The 20,016-nt window shown below is 40.8% G+C and overlaps 1 protein-coding gene across 3 annotated transcripts in view; it reads right to left on the reverse strand.

Annotated features, from left to right (window-relative positions):
* Positions 1–260: 260 nt before the first annotated feature.
* LOC148399391 (uncharacterized) overlaps positions 261–20,016 on the reverse strand; it is a 62,078-nt gene continuing 42,322 nt past the window's right edge. The window contains exons 1-7 of one of the 3 annotated variants that reach the window (XM_088374831.1): positions 6,907–19,733; positions 4,058–4,147; positions 3,690–3,773; positions 3,236–3,400; positions 2,902–3,072; positions 2,689–2,780; positions 261–2,176 (exon numbers count right to left, since the gene is read on the reverse strand). In XM_088374831.1, the coding sequence (XP_088230957.1) occupies positions 1,972–2,176; positions 2,689–2,780; positions 2,902–3,072; positions 3,236–3,400; positions 3,690–3,773; positions 4,058–4,147; positions 6,907–19,617 (13,518 nt within the window). In that variant the 5' untranslated portion in view covers positions 19,618–19,733 and the 3' untranslated portion in view covers positions 261–1,971. Of the gene's footprint in view, positions 2,177–2,688; positions 2,781–2,901; positions 3,073–3,235; positions 3,401–3,689; positions 3,774–4,057; positions 4,148–4,591; positions 6,065–6,906; positions 19,734–20,016 lie in introns of those variants that run through there. The other 2 variants (XM_088374830.1, XM_088374832.1) reach the window with 2 other exon arrangements.

Genomic DNA, 20,016 nt, shown 5'->3' on the forward strand with positions numbered 1-20,016 from the left:
ATCCCAAATACAGTTTTTGCACAATATTACATTAAAAATGTCCCCATTCATTCAACTCTTCAACATCACACAAACCTCAATACAATTCAATACACTTTGAAACCAGTCATTTTTCACACAAATGATATTCTGCAGATAGAATAACTGACAATATAGAATGTTTTCAAAGTGACATGGAGAAAAGTTGAAAGGAATTATATTGGATTTGTATTTTTTTGTATTGGCCCAGCAATCTACAGAAAACAGACAAGCACCAAAAGTTACTTACTTTGTAGTCTTTTATTCTCTATCAGCCAAACGCACTGCAGCCATTTTATTTGTATCTTTTTTGAGTTTTGAACAGCAATACATGCCCTTATAGATGTTTATACATATGTATGAGTATATAACTGTCTGCATCACAGAAAAAGGGGGGTGCTGATTTCTTTAATTAAAAGTATGCTATACCTGTCACAGTGATCTTCCACGAGTTTTTTCTCTTCCTCTCGCAAAAAATAAACAGTGAAGTGGTAGTGAAAAATTAAAAACATTTCCATACAGGACTGATACTCTGAGCGGGAATATCGGTTTATTGAAGCTCTCAAAAGTTCTCATTACGCTTGTGTCACAATCTTCCAAGTACACTCCATGTGTCCTGACAAAAAATAAGACAAAAAGTTATACTTGATTGTAACACAGCTTGCGCACTAAAAGCATGGAAGGCGATCCATCCTGACATTCAGGAGTGCAAATAAAGATTGCGTACAATAAATCTCTTTCTACACTTTGCGTACTTAAATTAGTGAACCCTTTTGTAATCACCCAATGCAGAACTTTCACGCATTCAACACAATCGAGCATGTTAATCATAAATAAATAAATACATCAGAACCAACATCACTTTACAACAGCAACATGTGCCATTATTTTTCATTAAATAGCTTGTCACTGGCAAAAAAAAAGAAAAAGAAAAAAATGACTCAAAGTTTTACACTCAGTGAGAATCTACCGGAGTCACTGAAGAGACAAAAGGCTATTTTAATCACCTTTGTACCCCTTTTTCTGCTCACACAATTTAACCCTTTAAAATAAGACATAAAATGTGCTTGGAAGAAAAAAAAAATCAAATTAATCAAACACCAAAGGACTCATGCATGGACCGACAACATAGTAGAATCAACAGTTCACAGTACAACGTCCTCACACACTCACCATTCATACCAGAAGAGCCGTGATCAATAATTTAGGACACAGTGCCAACAAAAGTCTGTTTGAAAAACAAAAAATACAAAAGGATTCGAAGGAGCGACGTAGGATAAATGGACAAAACTACAAATCCAGGACCATAATGACAGATTTTGATTAGTCATGCCTGTCCTACTTCACATGATTGATTAATCATTTCTAGGCTACAGATGTCAGTATTATCTAGAATAGGTTAGATACGATCAGAATGCCCGAGAGACACATTACACATAGCCGACACAAAAATACAACAGCAGAAGCAGCAGCAGTAGTAGTCGTTAAATAAACACACTTATGTTTAATCAGACTTGTCTTAGCCAAGATCTCGCTAAGTCTGGCGGTGAGAGGCAGTGTAGCATGAAGAATTGTTTTGTGTTTTTTTAGTTAAAGCACCCACTCAGGAGAGTATTTTTTTTTAGGTGGATAGACCAGTGTGGGCTAGAACGGAGAAGCATTTCTGATGTCTTTGTTGCTCTACCACGTAATAAAGACGAAAAAACGTAGACTATGTTGACACAAAACCTAAAATTGATCAGGAAATATATTCTTTGGTCACAAAAAGGCAAAATAACAAACATCATCAGAACAAAGAAATCAATGAATATGTAACACCATCAAGGGAGGGAAAATAAAAACAAATAATCAGAATTTAAATGGGAAGACCGTGGTAGCTTTGAGGTGCACGCTGGGATTGCATGTGGCAAATGCATAGGATAATTTGTGTAGCAAGGGAGTGTGTTACACATTCTACTGTTTCTCTTCTTCTTCACTATCGTCGTCCTCCCGATGTTCTTCATAGTAGTGGTGAAACAGCTGGTGCAGATGCTGCTGGAGTTCGTGCGGTCTGGAACCTTTTGTGGGGCCGTCCACTTGTTCGAGAAGGACCTGTTTGGGCTGACCACCTCCCTGCACCACTGTCCGTCTGAGGGTCTGACCTTTATGCATGTGGGCCCTGTGCAGGGAAAACGCCAAAACCATTTAAGTCCTCCCAAAAAAAAAAAAAAATTCTAGGCGAATGCTGTTATCAACAAAGAACACAAGAACTATAAGCCTGGTTATTGCATCACTGCACAATGTAGCAAGCCTTAGATACCATGCAAAGATACCATGTGAGAAGTTTTACACAGAAATCTGATTGGCCACCATCTAAGTGATGCAATAATAACGGCGAGACAGAGATATAACTGCCGGTTGAAGAGACGGAAACTTTGGTTCACATGTAAGAGTTGAAAAATGTACCAAATTCACTTTTATATTATTAGAGTTAATATGAAAATTTCCAGCAGAGTTAAAGAGTATTTCCCTGCTTCTTTAAATCACACATTAGCTCTATGAGAATAAAATAGCTTCTTACATCCCACTTCAGACCAAGACCAATGTGTTAGTATTAAAGACAGCAATCACTAGTCTGAAAGTGAGAACACACCAAGAAAACCAAACACATGCGCTCCAGCTCCCACACACCTCCTAATCACAGTTCCATCATCTTTGACAGTTTCACTTTCAACCACATGGGGAAGCTCTGCTCTGGTAAAATCCCCAATATAACCAAGCGCCTGGTGGCATTGAAGGAAGCAACATATTATCGACTGCCATTCAATTGATGATTTGTTCAACTGCAGTTTGTTTAAAACAAATGTGACAAGAGTGTGTGCGTGTGTTGGGCTGGGGACAAACCTGGTTGAAGTCCTCTTCGGCTGAGGGGAGGTCAGAAGCCAAAGACAAGTCCCCTTTGTGTGCCACTGTTCTTTTACCCTCTACCACTGTGGTTCTTTCCGCTAGACTGACTTTACGCACCTCAGCAGTCGCTTGTGATGCTGAGAAACCCTCACTCTCAGCAAAAGTAACCTAGGAAACAAAACATAGGGCATCGTAACAAAAGTCCAACTCACAAAATCATTACCACGAGAAGGGCATGAGGAGTAGCTGCTAGGGTCACACTAGACAAGAAGAGGTAACAGGGGAAGGAGAAGTTGGTAATAATTGTATGCCATATCTCATACACACATACCTCTGTATGGTCTCCCTCGCTCTTAAGAATAGTACGCTTCACCACTTTTGAGTATCCGTCTCCCTCTGTGACACTAATGGACCTCTGGGGGGACCCCTCTATTGAGACCTCCTCCCGCTCCACACCATCCGAGGAAACACACTTGCGAATAATCTTTCGAGTAACCTGTGAAAGGTGCAAAATTCACTTTGAAATTAGAAGTTTTTGGGAAGTTTTTAAATGATTCGAAATAAATTCCTCTCAGTTCAAATACACAATACAAAAGCAAAATGGCACTTCAATGCCCACGTACCCCCAAAAAAGTTTCATGGAAAAAGGTTTTATTGTACTTGTGTGATCCTTATAACTAGATCTGTACTACTCAGAAGAATTTTCCTGTCACACTGCTGTGAAATGGCCATTAAAAGTATGTCCCGTTCAATGTGCCAAGTCTTCACAGATAATCAAACCGTACCGTTCTGACAACGATGTGCCCGTTTTCATCTTGGTACTTTTCCTCTGTCACAGTCTGAGTAGGAATGTCAGGCATTTCGTCAGCCTGTAATGAAAGAAAGACAGATTTCCAGAATGAAACTTGAGGAATATGAGATTTAAAAGCACGTCAAAGATAGCAAATCCAAAATGCATACTCAGGGAAAAATATGTGTGCAAATGAAGAAATAAGCGCCGCTAACCATAATAGCACACTTGATACACCATATTTTATCCACTTTGATTAGTCTAAAACTGTTAGACCGGTATTTTACACTGAAAACCTAGTTTGGTTAAAATCACACCCTTCATGCTCCATCCATCCACCATCAAACTTGTTGGGGTGGATACCTGAATGACAACTCTCCTTCGCACAATTCTGGTACTCAAAAATTCATCATCAGAACTTTCAGACATTGAGCCAATCTCTGCGTTGATCTCCTGACCAAGTAGAACAAAATCCATTACGATTAAATGTAAGAACACATCCAATTGAATAAAAAAATTGTAAGCAAAGCAAGCAAGAAATAAAGTAACATGGTGTACTTTCCAGAGATGTGTTATATTTCATACTCTGGACAGTACAACATAGAAGTTTGTTAGTCTTTCAAAAGAAGAAATACAAAAATAATAAAAAAAATAAACTCTCGTGTTTGCTCCATGAACTGATGGGTGATTATGAAAGCTGTCAATTTTGAAAATGATGCATGCAAAGTTAGGACTGGTTAAATGAGAAATCTCAAATAAAACTGTGGGTTATAAAAATTTCATGAACATGACCAGAGGGTTAGCAGTCTTTCTTTATGAGGTAACTCTAACGTTTGGTTAAGATCAGCCTTTAAAAAAGCTTGCAAGGCCAGGACAGTCCACTAAATCTGGCCTTACCCTCGTCAGAGAATTATTATCATCATAGGCTCTTAATTTAGAGCTGGGCAGGTCACACAGGGTGAATTCTTCAAGAGATGCATCTGATTGGAATAATACATCTTCACTCTCAGTGGGTACAACTTCTTGAAGAACAGAAGCATCTTCATAATCTTCACTTCCAGAGGAGAACAACATGTGTCTATACACAGTTTTTTTCTCTTCTGGGTAACTGCGGTCATCCCAAAGCTGATTTTTATTTGAACTAGATGGTAACTCTGGTTCATCAGGCTCAGTCTCTGAGAAATCTGACACAGCTTGTATGCAGTCATAGTAGTGCTCTGGATCTGAATATTCAGAAGATGGCCCATGTTTATCGATGCAGACATCTTCATATTCAGGGGGCATGTGGGTTGAAGTTGCTGTATAGTCAGGGAGGATAGTGTACTCATCAGAAGTGGATGAAGTCAATGTTTTTGTTTCAATGGAGCTGGGTTGGGAATCAGGTACATCGTTGTCTACTGAAGCGAGGGATTCGTCCAGGTCTTCCAAATTAGCTGTTAAGTCCACCTCATCTGAATAATCATCAGTCTGGAATTGATCTTCAAAAATAAATTGTCTTCCAGAGGTAGATGTTTCCAGATGATGTACACAAGACAGTGAACTAATCTCATGTGAGGACATCTCAGACTTTGCTGAGGTGGAGCATGGTATCAGTTTCTCAAAGCTTGCAAACGTAGCTGTTTCTTGGCTCTGCATTTCTGAAGTTTCTTTGGATAAATCTTGGAGACTCTTCCTTGATGGTTCCTCTGTTTCAGAGGACAACAACTTTGACTTGGATCCTTGATCCTGAACATCACTTTTAAAATATTCTTCGCTCAAATTACTTGGTACATCTTCAGAACCTTTGGAGGAAATAGCTTTCCTTACATCTGAGGTAAAACTCTTGTCTGTATCATCTTGCTGCATACTGGCACTTACACTAAGACATCTAAGTTGAAGCTCTTCGTAGTCATGAATCTGATTGCCCTTAGAGCTTTTGTCATTGGGTTGTGAGGAACGTGGACAGAGAATTTTGGAGCTGAGCCCTTCATCTTGTGTCATTTTTATTTCTTCCAGATCTGACGGCAAATAGTCCAGTTGTGTTGATTCAAAACCTGGTAGAGTTGGTGCGGGGCTTGACGATGAGATAATTTCCTCCTCAACACTATCTTGAGCTGAGTCTTTAGCCATTGAGCTGAACCCTTCACATTTCTCAAGGGATATGAGACCTTCTTTGTCGGCAGTTTTTGGTAAGCCAGTTTCAGTAGTCAGTGAGACCTCAGATTGTGTTTTACTTTGATAAAAAATATCTGCAGTAGGTAATTCTATATTTCCACAGTGTGTGCTTTCATTACAATGCATTGACTGTATGTTTGTTGCAAAGCACTCAAAATCAGGATGTTTTTCATCTTTAGGCTGGGAAAAGTTTGTCTTGGAAGATGATGTTGACACCTGCAGGAAATGATGGAATGGAAAAAATGAAAATGATTTGTGATTGATGAAAAATGTCAAATGAAACATGCTTTTCTTCAAGGCCAGGTGTCAGAGCGGTGTCTCGGATGCAAAAATTCACTTATAGCCCCCTAACATCTATTGTAGATCATTCCAGTAGTATAACTACAAACTATATCCAAATCAAACACATCAATTGACTGGAGATAGAGAAATTCCCATTGACTATTAATAGTAAGCTGAATTAGAACATGCCATTGAAAATCCAATGACATTTTACAGGGCTGGGCGCAAGTGAACTTGTGTCAAAATCTGGAATATGTATTAAATGAAGCTGGACATGCACCTACTGGGGGGGTCTTTGGTTTCTGTTCCTACTCCGGTGATGTAACCTCAATTTGTACGTAAGTCAGAAAGTACTATAGTCAATCAGTAACATGAAGAAACACAAGACTTACATACATTTTTTACGCCGTTGTGCAAGCTAAATAAATTGCATTAGTAAACTCCGAGTCTGAACCTCGTGTGTCGGATCATTGTAAACCAAGGAGCCCCTGTAAATTGCTGCTGCTGTTATAACATCAGTGCAGAGAACATCACATTCACCATCAAAATGCTGAACACATTACTTCATAACAATTACAACAGTTGTCCCCTACCCCTAAAGAAACCATTCTTCCTGCTTTAATGCAAACGCGCCATGACAGTGGGGACACTATGTGCAATTAGTAAAAGCTTGATGTAAAAGTTTCATTCCAACAATATACAGTATACGGCCAAAATTAGGAATTATGTGAAGCAACACTGCATTCTCTGCAGAACAAGACCTTCTGCTGTCTTACCGGCAGAGATGAACTTTCATCCATTTTTTCTGACTGTCTTGTCATGTCTTTAAAAGGCACATCTTGGTTGTATATCATCATTAATGGCGATATAGTGGTTGTCCCTTTATGCACAATCGAAAGTGGTCTTTCTTCCATTGTTTCGTTCCTTGTTTGAGTTTGTTTGCTGAAGGCCTCTTTGACTTTGAAATCGTCAGGAATGTCCATGTTTTCTTTCACAGATGGCATGTGACTCAACTCCGGTTGACGATTATTGTCAGCTATGGCCTCATTCGGTTGAGGCTTGATGCTGTTTACGAGTTCAAAATTACTAGATTCTTTAAGAAATTGATTCTCCTCATTAGCTGTTAAACATTTATCGTTGCTTTGCGCAGAAGTCTTTTCAAAGCCTTTATCAAATGCAGTTACACCTGACATAAATGTGTTACAGACATGTTCTCGCCTATAGACTGGATCATATATGTGTGCTGTTAATTTCTTGTGGAATTGCTTGTATAAAGGTCTTGGGTCTGTGTCTACACTTTGATCAATGAGATATTTTTCAGACTGTTGTTTTAAACATTCTTCTGAATCCAGAATTTCAGGGACAGATGGTCTTAACTCTGACAAACAGGGGTCAATAAATGACTGGTTATCCAGATTTTGATGGGGTGTTAAATTTTGTGTTTCAACGTCAAGGACAGGTTTAGATGAATCTGGTTTGATTTCATCATGACATTGACCCACAAACTTTTGATCCAATACAGATGCATCTAATGAAACTGGTAATAACTGGTAAGAAGATGGTAAGATCTGACAGTCTGAAGGACAGCTTTGAGTCGTGAAATTGTCAGTGAAGCAGGTGGATTGCTGGATTGGAAGATTAGTGTTCATAGTGGTAAAACTACACAGAGATAACTTACTTGGCTCTTCTACAACTAAAAAGGAAGCGGCTGGTTGAGGATCATAATTAGACTTTTGTTCTTCATCTAAATTTAAAAACATATTGAAAGAGGAACAGTTTCCCTTATAAAGGGGATCTAACAAAGGTGAAATTAATTTTTTATAAGGATGGAGGTCTTTAAATACTGGGGACATAGATGACACATTTGCAGGCGTAAAAGTACTTCGATGGAACTGACATTGATCTGCATTTATGACACTACTGTCATCAGAAAAATACTTAAGACAAAGTTCTGAAGACTCAGCATATGATAATGTTGATGGAAGAGGAACTGGTCGATCTTCAGAATACCTTAAGTAATAATTACAATGTTGTCTATTGTTTTGATAAAACATCATATCAGAACAAAATGAAAATTCCTCAACTGATGCCGCAGAATCTGGGGAGGATGCTTTAAAGTCCAACAGGACTCGCTGTAGCGACGTGTCTAGCGCTGAAGAAACCGAATCTGGAGACAACGCATTGTTAATAAATAAGAGATCTAGTTCCATGTCTGATGAAACAGATTTTGGAGAAAGTGGTCTGGTCTCATCAAATAGATTGGTGAGACAGAAATCACAACCCTCCCAATCTGAGACACTTGACTGGGGTGTGTATGACCTTTGGTAAATGCCATGATCCTTAATTTGGGCTATGTTAAATTGTGGAACAGGTGAGTCAGGGGAAAGTGCCGTAAGTTCACAGAGAGACCCTACAGACTCTGGAGAATATGGTCTTTCCCCAATGTCCAGCTCAGTAGTGGAGGAGTCAGAAAACTCATCAAAGGAATCAGTCATTAGTAATATAGGCCTGGACTCAAACGCCGTGACATTATACATTGAATCTGCTGGTTTTTCTTGTGTGAAGCGACGGACGACATCTGCATATGTCAAAGGTCGTGCACATGACTGAGGCTGGCCTGACATTAAAGAAACTTTAGTTTCTTTTCTGAAATTTTCTGATGATACTGAATCTGGTGATTCTGGTCTGCTGTCATCAAAGAGATCCTTGATGCACAGTTCTGAATACTCGACATCAGACAATGATGACAGCTGGGAAACTGGCCTATCCTCGGAATACCTTAAGTAATAGTTACAATTTTGTAGGTCGGGACTATATAAACATTTCTTAACTGATGCCACAGATTCTGGGGAGGACGCTCTAAAGTCCAGCAGCCAGTCCCTAAGAAGTGCAGTGTCCAGATCTGAAGAAACAGAATCTGGAGACAATGCTCTTTTGCTAAATAAGAGATCTAGTTCCATGTCTGATGAAACAGATTGTGGTGAAAGTGGTCTGGTCTCATCAAAAAGATTGGTGAGGCAGAAATCACGACCCTCCCAATCTGAAACATTTGACTGGGGTGTGTATGACCTTTGGTCAATGCATAGGCCTTGATTGTCAATTTGGGCTATATCAAATTGTGGAACAGGTGAGTCAGGAGAAAGAGCCGTGAGTTCACAAAGAGATGCCACAGACTCTGGAGAATATGGTCTCTCCCGGATGGCCAACTCAGTTGTGGAGGAGTCAGAAAATTCATCAAAGGAATCAGTCATTTGTAATATAGGCCTGGACTCAGGCGACGTGGCATCTGATGGTTTTTCTTGTGTGAAGCCACGGACCACATCTGCATATGTAAAAGGTCTTGCACATGACAGAGGCTGGCCTAACACTAAAGAAACTTTAGCTTCTGTTCTGAAATTTTCTGACGATACTGAATCTGGTGATTCTGGCGTGCTGTCATCAAATAGATCCTTGATACATAGTTCTGAATACGCTACATCAGACAAAGATGACAGTGAGGAATCTGGCCTATCCTCGGAATACCTTAAGTAATAGTTACAATGTTGCAGGTCGGGACAATATGAACATTTCTCAACTGATGCCACAGATTCTGGGGAGGATGCTCTAAAGTCCAGCAGCCAGTCTCTAAGAAATGCAGTGTCGAGATCTGAAGAAACAGAATCTGGAGACAATGCTCTGTTACTAAATAAGAGATCTAGTTCCATGTCTGATGAAACAGACTGTGGAGAAAGTGGTCTGGTCTCATCAAATAGATTGGTGAGACAGAAATCACGACCCTCCCAATCTGAAACACTTGACTGGGGTGTGTATGACCTTTGGTCAATGCATTGGCCTTGATTCTCAATTTGGGCTATGTTAAATTGTGGAACAGGCGAGTCAGGAGAAAGAGCTGTGAGTTCACAGAGAGACGCTAAAGAATCTGGAGAATATGGTCTCTCCCCAATGTCCAACTCAGTTGTGGAGGAGTCAGAAAACTCATCAAAGGAATCAGTCATTAGTAATATAGGCCTCGACTCAAACGCCGTGAAATTATAAATGACATTTGCTGTTTTTTCTTGTGTGAAGCCACGGACGACATCTGCATATGTAAACAGTCGTGCACATGACTGAGGCTGGCCTGACATTAAAGAAACTTTAGTTTCTGTTCTGAAATTTTCAAACGATACAGAATCTGGTGATTCTGGCCTGCTGTCATCATATAGATCCTGGATACATAGTTCTGAATACTCGACATCAGACAAAGATGACAGCGGGGAAACTGGCCTATCCTCGGAATACCTTAAGTAATAGTTACAATGTTGTAGGTTGGGACTATATGAACATTTCTCAACTGATGCCACAGATTCTGGGGAGGATGCTCTAAAGTCCAGCAGCCAGTCTCTAAGAAGTGCAGTGTCCAGATCTGAAGAAACAGAATCTGGAGACAATGCTCTGTTACTAACTAAGAGATCTAGTTCCATGTCTGATGAAACAGATTGTGGAGAAAGTGGTCTGGTCTCATCAAATAGGTTGATGAGGAAGAAATCGCGACTCTCCCAATCTGAAACACTTGACTGGGGTGTGTATGACCTTTGGTAAATGCCATGATTTTCAATTTGGGCTATGGCAAATTGTGGAACAGGTGAGTCAGGAGAAAGAGCCGTGAGTTGAGAGAGAGACGCTATAGACTCTGGAGAATATGGTCTCTCCCCGATGTCCAACTCAGTTGTGGAGGAATCAGAAAACTCATCAAAGAAATCAGTCATTAGTAATATAGGCCTGGACTCAAACACCGTGCAATCTGCTGGTTTTTCTTGTGTGAAGCCACGGACCACATCTGCATATGTAAAAGGTCCTGCACATGACTGAGGCTGGTCTATGATTAAAGAAACCTTTGTTTCTGTTCTAAAATTTTCTGACGATACTGAATCTGGTGATTCTGGCCTGCTGTCATCAAATAGATCCCTGATACATAGTTCTGAATACTCAACATCAGACAAAGATGACAGCGAGGAATCTGGCCTATCCTCGGAATACCTTAAGTAATAGTTACAATGTTGTAGGTCAGGACCATATAAACATTTCTTAACTGATAACACAGATTCTGGGGAGGATGCTCTGAAGTCCAGCAGCCAGTCCCTAAGAAGTGCAGTGTCCAGATCTGATGACACAGAATCTGGAGACAACGCTCTTTTGCTAAATAAGAGATCTAGTTCCATGTCTGATGAAACAGATTGTGGTGAAAGTGGTCTGGTCTCATCAAAAAGATTGGTGAGGCAGAAATCACGACCCTCCCAATCTGAAACACTTGACTGGGGCGTGTATGACCTTTGGTCAATGCATAGGCCTTGATTGTCAATTTGGGCTATGTCAAATTGTGGAACAGGTGAGTCAGGTGAAAGAGCAGTGAGTTCACAGAGAGACGCAACAGACTCTGGAGAATATGGTCTTTCCCCGATGTCCAACTCAGTTGTGGAGGATTCAGAAAACTCATCAAAGGAATCAGTCATGAGTAAGATAGGCCTGGACTCAAACGCCGTGGCATCTGCTGGTTTTTCTCGTGTAAGGCCACGGACAACATCTGCATATGTAAAAGGTCCTGCACTTGACTGAGGTTGGCCTAAAATTAAAGATACTTTAGTTTCTATTCTTAAATTTTCTGACGATACCGAATCTGGTGATTCTGGCCTGCTGTCATCAAAGAGATCCTTGATACATAGTTCTGAATACGCTACATCAGACAAAGATGACAGTGAGGAATCTGGCCTATCCTCGGAATACCTTAAGTAATAGTTACAATGTTGCAGGTCGGGACAATATGAACATTTCTCAACTGATGCCACAGATTCTGGGGAGGATGCTCTAAAGTCCAGCAGCCAGTCTCTAAGAAATGCAGTGTCGAGATCTGAAGAAACAGAATCTGGAGACAATGCTCTGTTACTAAATAAGAGATCTAGTTCCATGTCTGATGAAACAGACTGTGGAGAAAGTGGTCTGGTCTCATCAAATAGATTGGTGAGACAGAAATCACGACCCTCCCAATCTGAAACACTTGACTGGGGTGTGTATGACCTTTGGTCAATGCATTGGCCTTGATTCTCAATTTGGGCTATGTCAAATTGTGGAACAGGCGAGTCAGGAGAAAGAGCTGTGAGTTCACACAGAGAGGCTACAGACTCTGGAGAATATGGTCTTTCCCCGATGTCCAACTCAGTTGTGGAGGAATCAGAAAACTCATCAAAGGAATTAGTCAATAGTAATATCGGCCTGGACTCAAACGCTGTGGCATCTGCTGGTTTTTCTTGTGTGAAACCACGGACAACATCTGCATATGTAAAAGGTCGTGCACATGACTGAGGCTGGCCAAACATTAAAGAAACTTTATTTTCTGTTTTGAAATTTTCTGACGATATCGAATCTGGTGATTCTGGTCTACTGTCATCAAAGAGATCCTTGATACTTAGTTCTGAATACTCGACATCAGACAAAGATGACAGCGAGGAATCTGGCCTATCCTCGGAATACCTTAAGTAATAGTCACAATGTTGTAGGTCGGGACTATATGAACATTTCTTAACTGATGCCACAGATTCTGGGGAGGATGCTCTAAAGTCCAGCAGCCAGTCTCTAAGAAGTGCAGTGTCCAGATCTGAAGAAACAGAATCTGGAGACAACGCTCTGTTACTAAATAAGAGATCTCGTTCCATGTCTGATGAAACAGATTGTGGAGAAAGTGGTCTGGTCTCATCAAATAGGTTGATGAGAAAGAAATTGCAACCCTCCCAATCTGAAACACTTGACTGAGGTGTGTATGACCTTTGGTCAATGCATTGGCCTTGATTGTCAATTTGAGCTATGTCAAATTGTGGAACAGGTGAGTCAGGTGAAAGAGCTGTGAGTTCACACAGAGAGGCTATAGACTCTGGAGAATAGGGTCTTTCCCCGATGTCCAACTCAGTTGTGGAGGAATCAGAAAACTCACCAAAGGAATCAGTCATTAGTAATATAGGCCTGGACTCAAACGCCGTGGCATTTGCTGGTTTTTCTTGTGTGAAGCCACGGACGACATCTGCATATGTAAAAGGTCGTGCACATGACTGAGGCTGGCCAAACATTAAAGAAATTGTATTTTCTGTTCTGAAATTTTCTGACGATATCGAATCTGGTGATTCTGGTCGACTGTCATCAAAGAGATCCTTGATACTTAGTTCTGAATACTCGACATCAGACAAAGATGACAGCGAGGAATCTGGCCTATCCTCGGAATACCTTAAGTAATAGTTACAATGTTGTAGGTTGGGACTATATAAACATTTCTTTACTGATGCCAGAGATTCTGGGGAGGATGCTCTAAAGTCCAGAAGCCAGTCTCTAAGAAGTGCAGTGTCCAGATCTGAAGAAACAGAATCTGGAGACAACGCTCTGTTACTAAATAGGAGATGTAGTTCTATGTCTGATGAAACAGATTGTGGTGAATGTGGTCTGGTCTCATCAAAAAGATTGGTGAGACACAAATCACGACCCTCCCAATCTGAAACACTTGACTGGGGTGTGTATGACCTTTGGTCAATGGATAGGCCTTGATTTTCAATTTGGGCTATGTCAAATTGTGGAACAGGTGAGTCAGGAGAAAGAGCCGTGAGTTCACAAAGAGATGCTACAGACTCTGGAGAATATGGTCTCTCCCCGATCGCCAACTCAGTTGTGGAGGAATCAGAAAACTCATCAAAGGAATCATTCATTAGTAATATAGGCCTGGACTCAAACACCGTGGCATCTGCTGGTTTTTCTCGTGTAAGGCCACGGACAACATCTGCATATGTAAAACGTCGTGCACATGACTGAGGCTGGCCTAAAAGTAAAGAAACTTTAGTTTCTGTTCTGAAATTTTCTGACGATACCGAATCTGGTGATTCTGGCCTGCTTTCATCAAATAGATCCTTGATACATAGTTCTGAATACTCGATATCAGACAAAGATGACAGCGAGGAATCTGGCCTATCCTCGGAATACCTTAAGTAATAGTCACAATGTTGTAGGTCGAGACTATATGAACATATCTTAACTGATGCCACAGATTCTGGGGAGGATGCTCTAAAGTCCAGCAGCCAGTCTCTAAGAAGTGCAGTGTCCAGATCTGAAGAAACAGAATCTGGAGACAACGGTCTGTTACTAAATAAGAGCTCTAGTTCCATGTCTGATGAAATAGATTGTGGAGAAAGTGGTCTGGTCTCATCAAATAGGTTGATGAGGAAGAAATCGCAACCCTCCCAATCTGAAACACTTGACTGGGGTGTGTATGACCTTTGGTAAATGCCATGATTTTCAATTTGGGCTATGTCAAATTGTGGAACAGGTGAGTCAGGTGAAAGAGCCGTGAGTTCAGAGAGAGACGCTATAGACTCTGGAGAATATGGTCTCTCCCCGATGTCCAACTCAGTTGTTGAGGAATCAGAAAACTCATCAAAGAAATCAGTCATTAGTAATATAGGCCTGGACTCAAACACCGTGCCATCTGCTGGTTTTTCTTGTGTGAAGCCACGGACCACATCTGCATATGTAAACGGTCGTACACATGACTGAGGCTGGTCTATGATTAAAGAAACCTTAGTTTCTGTTCTGAAATTTTCTGACGATATCGAATCTGGTGATTCTGGCCTGCTGTCATCAAAGAGATCCTTGATACATAGTTCTGAATACTCGACATCAGACAAAGATGACAGCGGTGAAACTGGCCTATCCTCTGAATACCTTAAGTAATAGTTACAATGTTGTAGGTTGGGACTATATGAACATTTCTTAACTGATGCCACAGATTCTGGGGAGGATGCTCTAAAGTCCAACAGCCAGTCTCTAAGAAGTGCAGTGTCCAGATCTGAAGAAACAGAATCTGGAGACAATGCTCTGTGACTACATAGGAGATCTAGTTCCATGTGTGATGAAACAGATTGTGGTGAAAGTGGTCTGGTCTCATTAAAAAGATTGGTGAGACACAAATCACGACCCTCCCAATCTGAAACACTTGACTGGGGTGTGTATGACCTTCGGTCAATGCCATGATTCTCAATTTGGGCTATGTCAAATTGTGGAACAGGTGAGTCAGGAGAAAGAGACGTGAGTTCACAGAGGGATGCTAAAGACTCTGGAGAATATGGTCTCTCCTCGATGGCCAACTCAGTTGTGGAGAAGTCAGACAACTCATCAAAGGAATCAGTCATTAGTAATATAGGCCTGGACTCAAACTCCGTGGCATCTGCTGGTTTTTCTTGTGTGAAGCCACGGACGACATCTGCATATGTAAAAGGTCCTGCACATGACTGAGGCTGGTCTATGATTAAAGAAACCTTAGTTTCTGTTCTAAAATTTTCTGACGATAGTGAATCTGGTGATTTTGGCCTGCTGTCATCAAATAGATCCCTGATACATAGTTCTGAATACTCAACATCAGACAAAGATGACAGCGAGGAATCTGGCCTTTCCTCGGAATACCTTAAGTAATAGTTACAATGTTGTAGGTCAGGACCATATAAACATTTCTTAACTGATCCCACAGATTCTGGGGAGGATGCTCTGAAGTCCAGCAGCCAGTCCCTAAGAAGTGCAGTGTCCAGATCTGATGACACAGAATCTGGAGACAACGCTCTTTTGCTAAATAAGAGATCTAGTTCCATGTCTGATGAAACAGATTGTGGTGAAAGTTGTCTGGTCTCATCAAAAAGATTGGTGAGGCAGAAATCACGACCCTCCCAATCTGAAACACTTGACTGGGGCGTGTATGACCTTTGGTCAATGCATAGGCCTTGATTGTCAATTTGGGCTATGTCAAATTGTGGAACGGGTGAGTCAGGAGAAAGAGCCGTGAGTTCACAAAGAGATGCTACAGACTCTGGAGAATATGGTCTCTCCCCGATCGCCAACTCAGTTGTGGAGGAGTCAGAAAACTCATCAAAGGAATCAGTCATTCGTAATATAGGCCTGGACTCAAACGTCGTGGCATCTGCTGGTTTTTCTCGTATAAGGCCACGGACAACATCTGCATATGTAAAAGGTCCCGCACTTGACTGAGGTTGGCCTAAAATTAAAGATACTTTAGCTTCTGTTCTGAAATTTTCTGACGATACCGAATCTGGTGATTCTGGCCTGCTGTAGTCAAAGAGATCCTTGATACACAGTTCTGAATACGCTACATCAGACAAAGATGACTGTGAGGAATCTGGCCTATCCTCGGAATACCTTAAGTAATAGTTACAATGTTGCAGGTTGGGATTATATGAACATCTCTCAACTGATGCCACAGATTCTGGGGAGGATGCTCTAAAGTCCAGCAGCCAGTCTCTAAGAAGTGCAGTGTCCAGATCTGAAGACACAGAATCTGGAGACAATGCTCTGTTACTAAATAAGAAATCTAGTTCCATGTCTGATGAAACAGACTGAGGTGAAAGTGGTCTGGTCTCATCAAAAAGATTGGGAAGACAGAAATCACGACCCTCCCAATCTGAAACACTTGACTGGGGTGTGTATGACCTTTGGTCAATGCATTGGCCTTGATTGTCAATTTGGGCTATGTCAAATTGTGGAACAGGTGAGTCAGGTGAAAGAGCAGTGAGTTCACAGAGAGACGCTACAGACTCTGGAGAATATGGTCTTTCCCCGATGTCCAACTCAGTTGTGGAGGAATCAGAAAACTCATCAAAGGAATCAGTCATTAGTAATATCGGCCTGGACTCAAACGCCGTGGCATCTGCTGGTTTTTCTCGTGTAAGGCCACGGACAACATCTGCATATGTAAAAGGTCCTGCACTTGACTGAGGTTGGCCTAAAATTAAAGATCCTTTAGTTTCTATTCTTAAATTTTCTGACGATACAGAATCTGGTGATTCTGGCCTGCTGTCGTCAAAGAGATCCTTGATACGTAGTTCTGAATACTCTACATCAGACAAAGATGAGAGTGGTGAAACTGGCCTATCCTCGGAATACCTTAAGTAATAGTTACAATGTTGTAGGTTGGGACTATATAAACATTCCTTAACTGATGCTACAGATTCTGGGGACGATGCTCTAAAGTCCAGCAGCCAGTTCTTAAAAAGTGCAGTGTCTAGATCTGAAGAAACAGAATCTGGAGACAATGCTCTGTTACTAAATAGGAGATCTAGTTCCATGTCTGATGAAACAGACTGTGGAGAAAGTGGTCTGGTCTCATCAAATAGATTGGTGAGACAGATATCATGACCCTCCCAATCTGAGACACTTGACTGGGGTGTGTATGACCTTCGGTCAATGCATTGATTCTTGATTTGGGCTATGTCAAATTGTGGAACAGGTGAATCAGGAGAAAGAGCCGTGAGTTCACAGAGAGACGCTACAGACTCTGGAGAATCTGGTCTCTCCCCGATGGCCAACTCAGTTGTGGAGGAGTCAGAAAACTCATCAAAGGAATCAGTCATCATTAATATAGCCCTGGACTCAAACGCCATGGCATCTGCTGTTTTTTCTCGTGTGAAGCCACGGACGACATCTGCATATGTAAAAGGTCGGGCGCATGACTGAGGCTGGCCCAAAATTAAAGAAACTTCAGTTTCTTTTCTGAAAGTTTCTTTTTCTGAAGAACAGGAGTAGTGTATTTTTGGTTCGCTGTTTTCAAAACTATGTTTGAGAGAAAGGTCTGAGTGTTCGTTTCTTGGTTGTACATTATCTCCATTATAGTTTAAGAAAAAGTTGCAATGTTTGTCTTTTTCTTGTTCAATCGATTCAAAGCATAGAAAACTATTTATAATTGATACTGCTACCTCTGTCGAGGATGATACAGGATATTCTTGCCATTTGCTTTGGACCAAATCCGCAACATCGGAAGGTGTTTCTTTGCATATTGTCATTGTTTTATCTTTTTGAAACTCTAAAGTGTACTGTGGTCTTTCCACCAAGTTAAAGATAACTGGTTTCTTTGATTGTATTTGTGATAAACTGGTAGCCATCTCCATTGATGGTCTGTGTAATTTGTTTTCTGAATAAAAATTTACTTCTGTTGATTGTTTCATCCAACTACATTCTACAGAATCTTTATTTTGATTATCTTCTACTGTGTTTTTTCTTAAATCTGATATACAAGGCTCGGGGTCATATGTTGATGGTTGTAAGGCACAAGGTTGAGGTGCGAACTTGGAAAACCAATAATCAAGATAGGATTCCCATGTATTTTTGCTTTCCTCAAGGTCTTGAGGATGAGATTGAATCGACATTTGTTTTCCATTAACACTTTCTCTCCCTACTTCATCAATCATTACTTCTGTGATTCGTTGCAGTGATTCAGGCTTTTCTGCATTGAGGTCGTTCTCATCATAACATTCAGTCTTATGTGATCCGGACGCATTTGTGTAATACTGGAGATCTGATTTTTCTCTTGAATGTGCTACATCTTGTGACAAAAAGGCATTTGACGTTTTGGAATTATCATCTTGTGGATAAATACGACCTAAGGACAATTTTATTTCGAAAGATCTTACATTGGTTGGTTCTGTTGGGTCTTGTGTCATTTGAGGTAAGGGTTGAGTATCGCCTGAATACTGTAAAAAATAATCACAATTCTGACTCATAAGTTGGGAACGGGTCGATTCAGAGTGCAAGAGCTCAAGGAATGAGAAGCTGTGCTGAGAAGTCTGAGATTGTGGTGAAGAGGGACGCCAATCCATATCTGACAACTCATATTCACGATTAATTGTGGCTAAACCAAGCAAGGCATTTCTATTGAAGGAAGTTTCTTCATGCAAACACTTGAAAGGGAGAATGTTTGAAGACAAACTCGGAAAGTCTTGCTGGATAAGAACACTATCAGGTAGAGATGAACTGTGTTCTGCAACTCGAGAGACAAAGTTCTCTGCAGGTTTATCTGTTCCACCAAATTGTGTCTTACTATCACACACATTTGCAGGATTGGGATCCGTAACATTTTCAATAATTTTAAGTTCGGGTGAAGTACATTTATAAGAGCTTGAATAGAGAGCCCAACTAACATCCATTACAGGAAGGTCTGTAAAACCCTTCCTTTTGCTGAGAGGAGAGTCAGGAGACATTGCCCTGTAATCACTGATTGACATGACAGATTCGGGTGATGACAGTCTAGGTAAAGTCTCATTTAATGTCCAAAATTCTGCTGGTGAGAAACACTTCTCAGGAACGCAAGTGTCATAATCTATAGATGTGGAAGACGTTTCATCATAGTCAGATGTTTGTCGTGTATAGATAGGCAGATAAAGGCTGGAAGAGACCGTCTTTGCCCTGCATTTCTCAGTGTTTGGACTCATTGAACTACGAATATCAGAACTCTCTGTTGAGTCACATGCCATATAAGTGTTCCTACTATCATCCATTAGTTGGTACTTGGCTGGAGCAACAGTGGATACTACTGTCAGGACATCATCATCATCAATGAAGTATATGTTATCCTGAAACCCAACATTATTAATTTGGGTTATTGGGTTTCCATCGCTTGATGTAAATGGATCATAGCCCATGTTCACGTTATGGCCCCATGGGCTCTTGGGATGACCATGGAATTCTTTGAAGAGCGGGACTTCAAATTCATCAAGACACTTCTGTAAGACTTCATTGTTTTTATCTATATCTGTGTTATCTTCAGTTATCTTGAGAGTTTCTTGGTGAATCTTTGGTGAAGCAAACCCGGTAGGACCAGAGGTTCCTTTCAATTTTTCTGTGGGGAGTTTTAGAGTGCTAATCTGCGAAATATAATGTTCATGAATTTCTTCAAAGTCAGTTTCAGCTTGGTCTGACTCAGATAAGATCAGACTAATGTCACTGATAGATCCAGATGATGGCAACTTTAAAGTTTCAGGTGACCACTGATTCTTGTTAGCATTCAAAGTCCCAGAGATGTTTTGGTTGCCTTTCTCCTT

The sequence above is a fragment of the Syngnathus floridae genome, chromosome 4, assembly GCF_059516105.1.
Source record: "Syngnathus floridae isolate MCC-2025c chromosome 4, RoL_Sflo_1.0, whole genome shotgun sequence".
NCBI classification, from domain to species: domain Eukaryota; kingdom Metazoa; phylum Chordata; class Actinopteri; order Syngnathiformes; family Syngnathidae; genus Syngnathus; species Syngnathus floridae.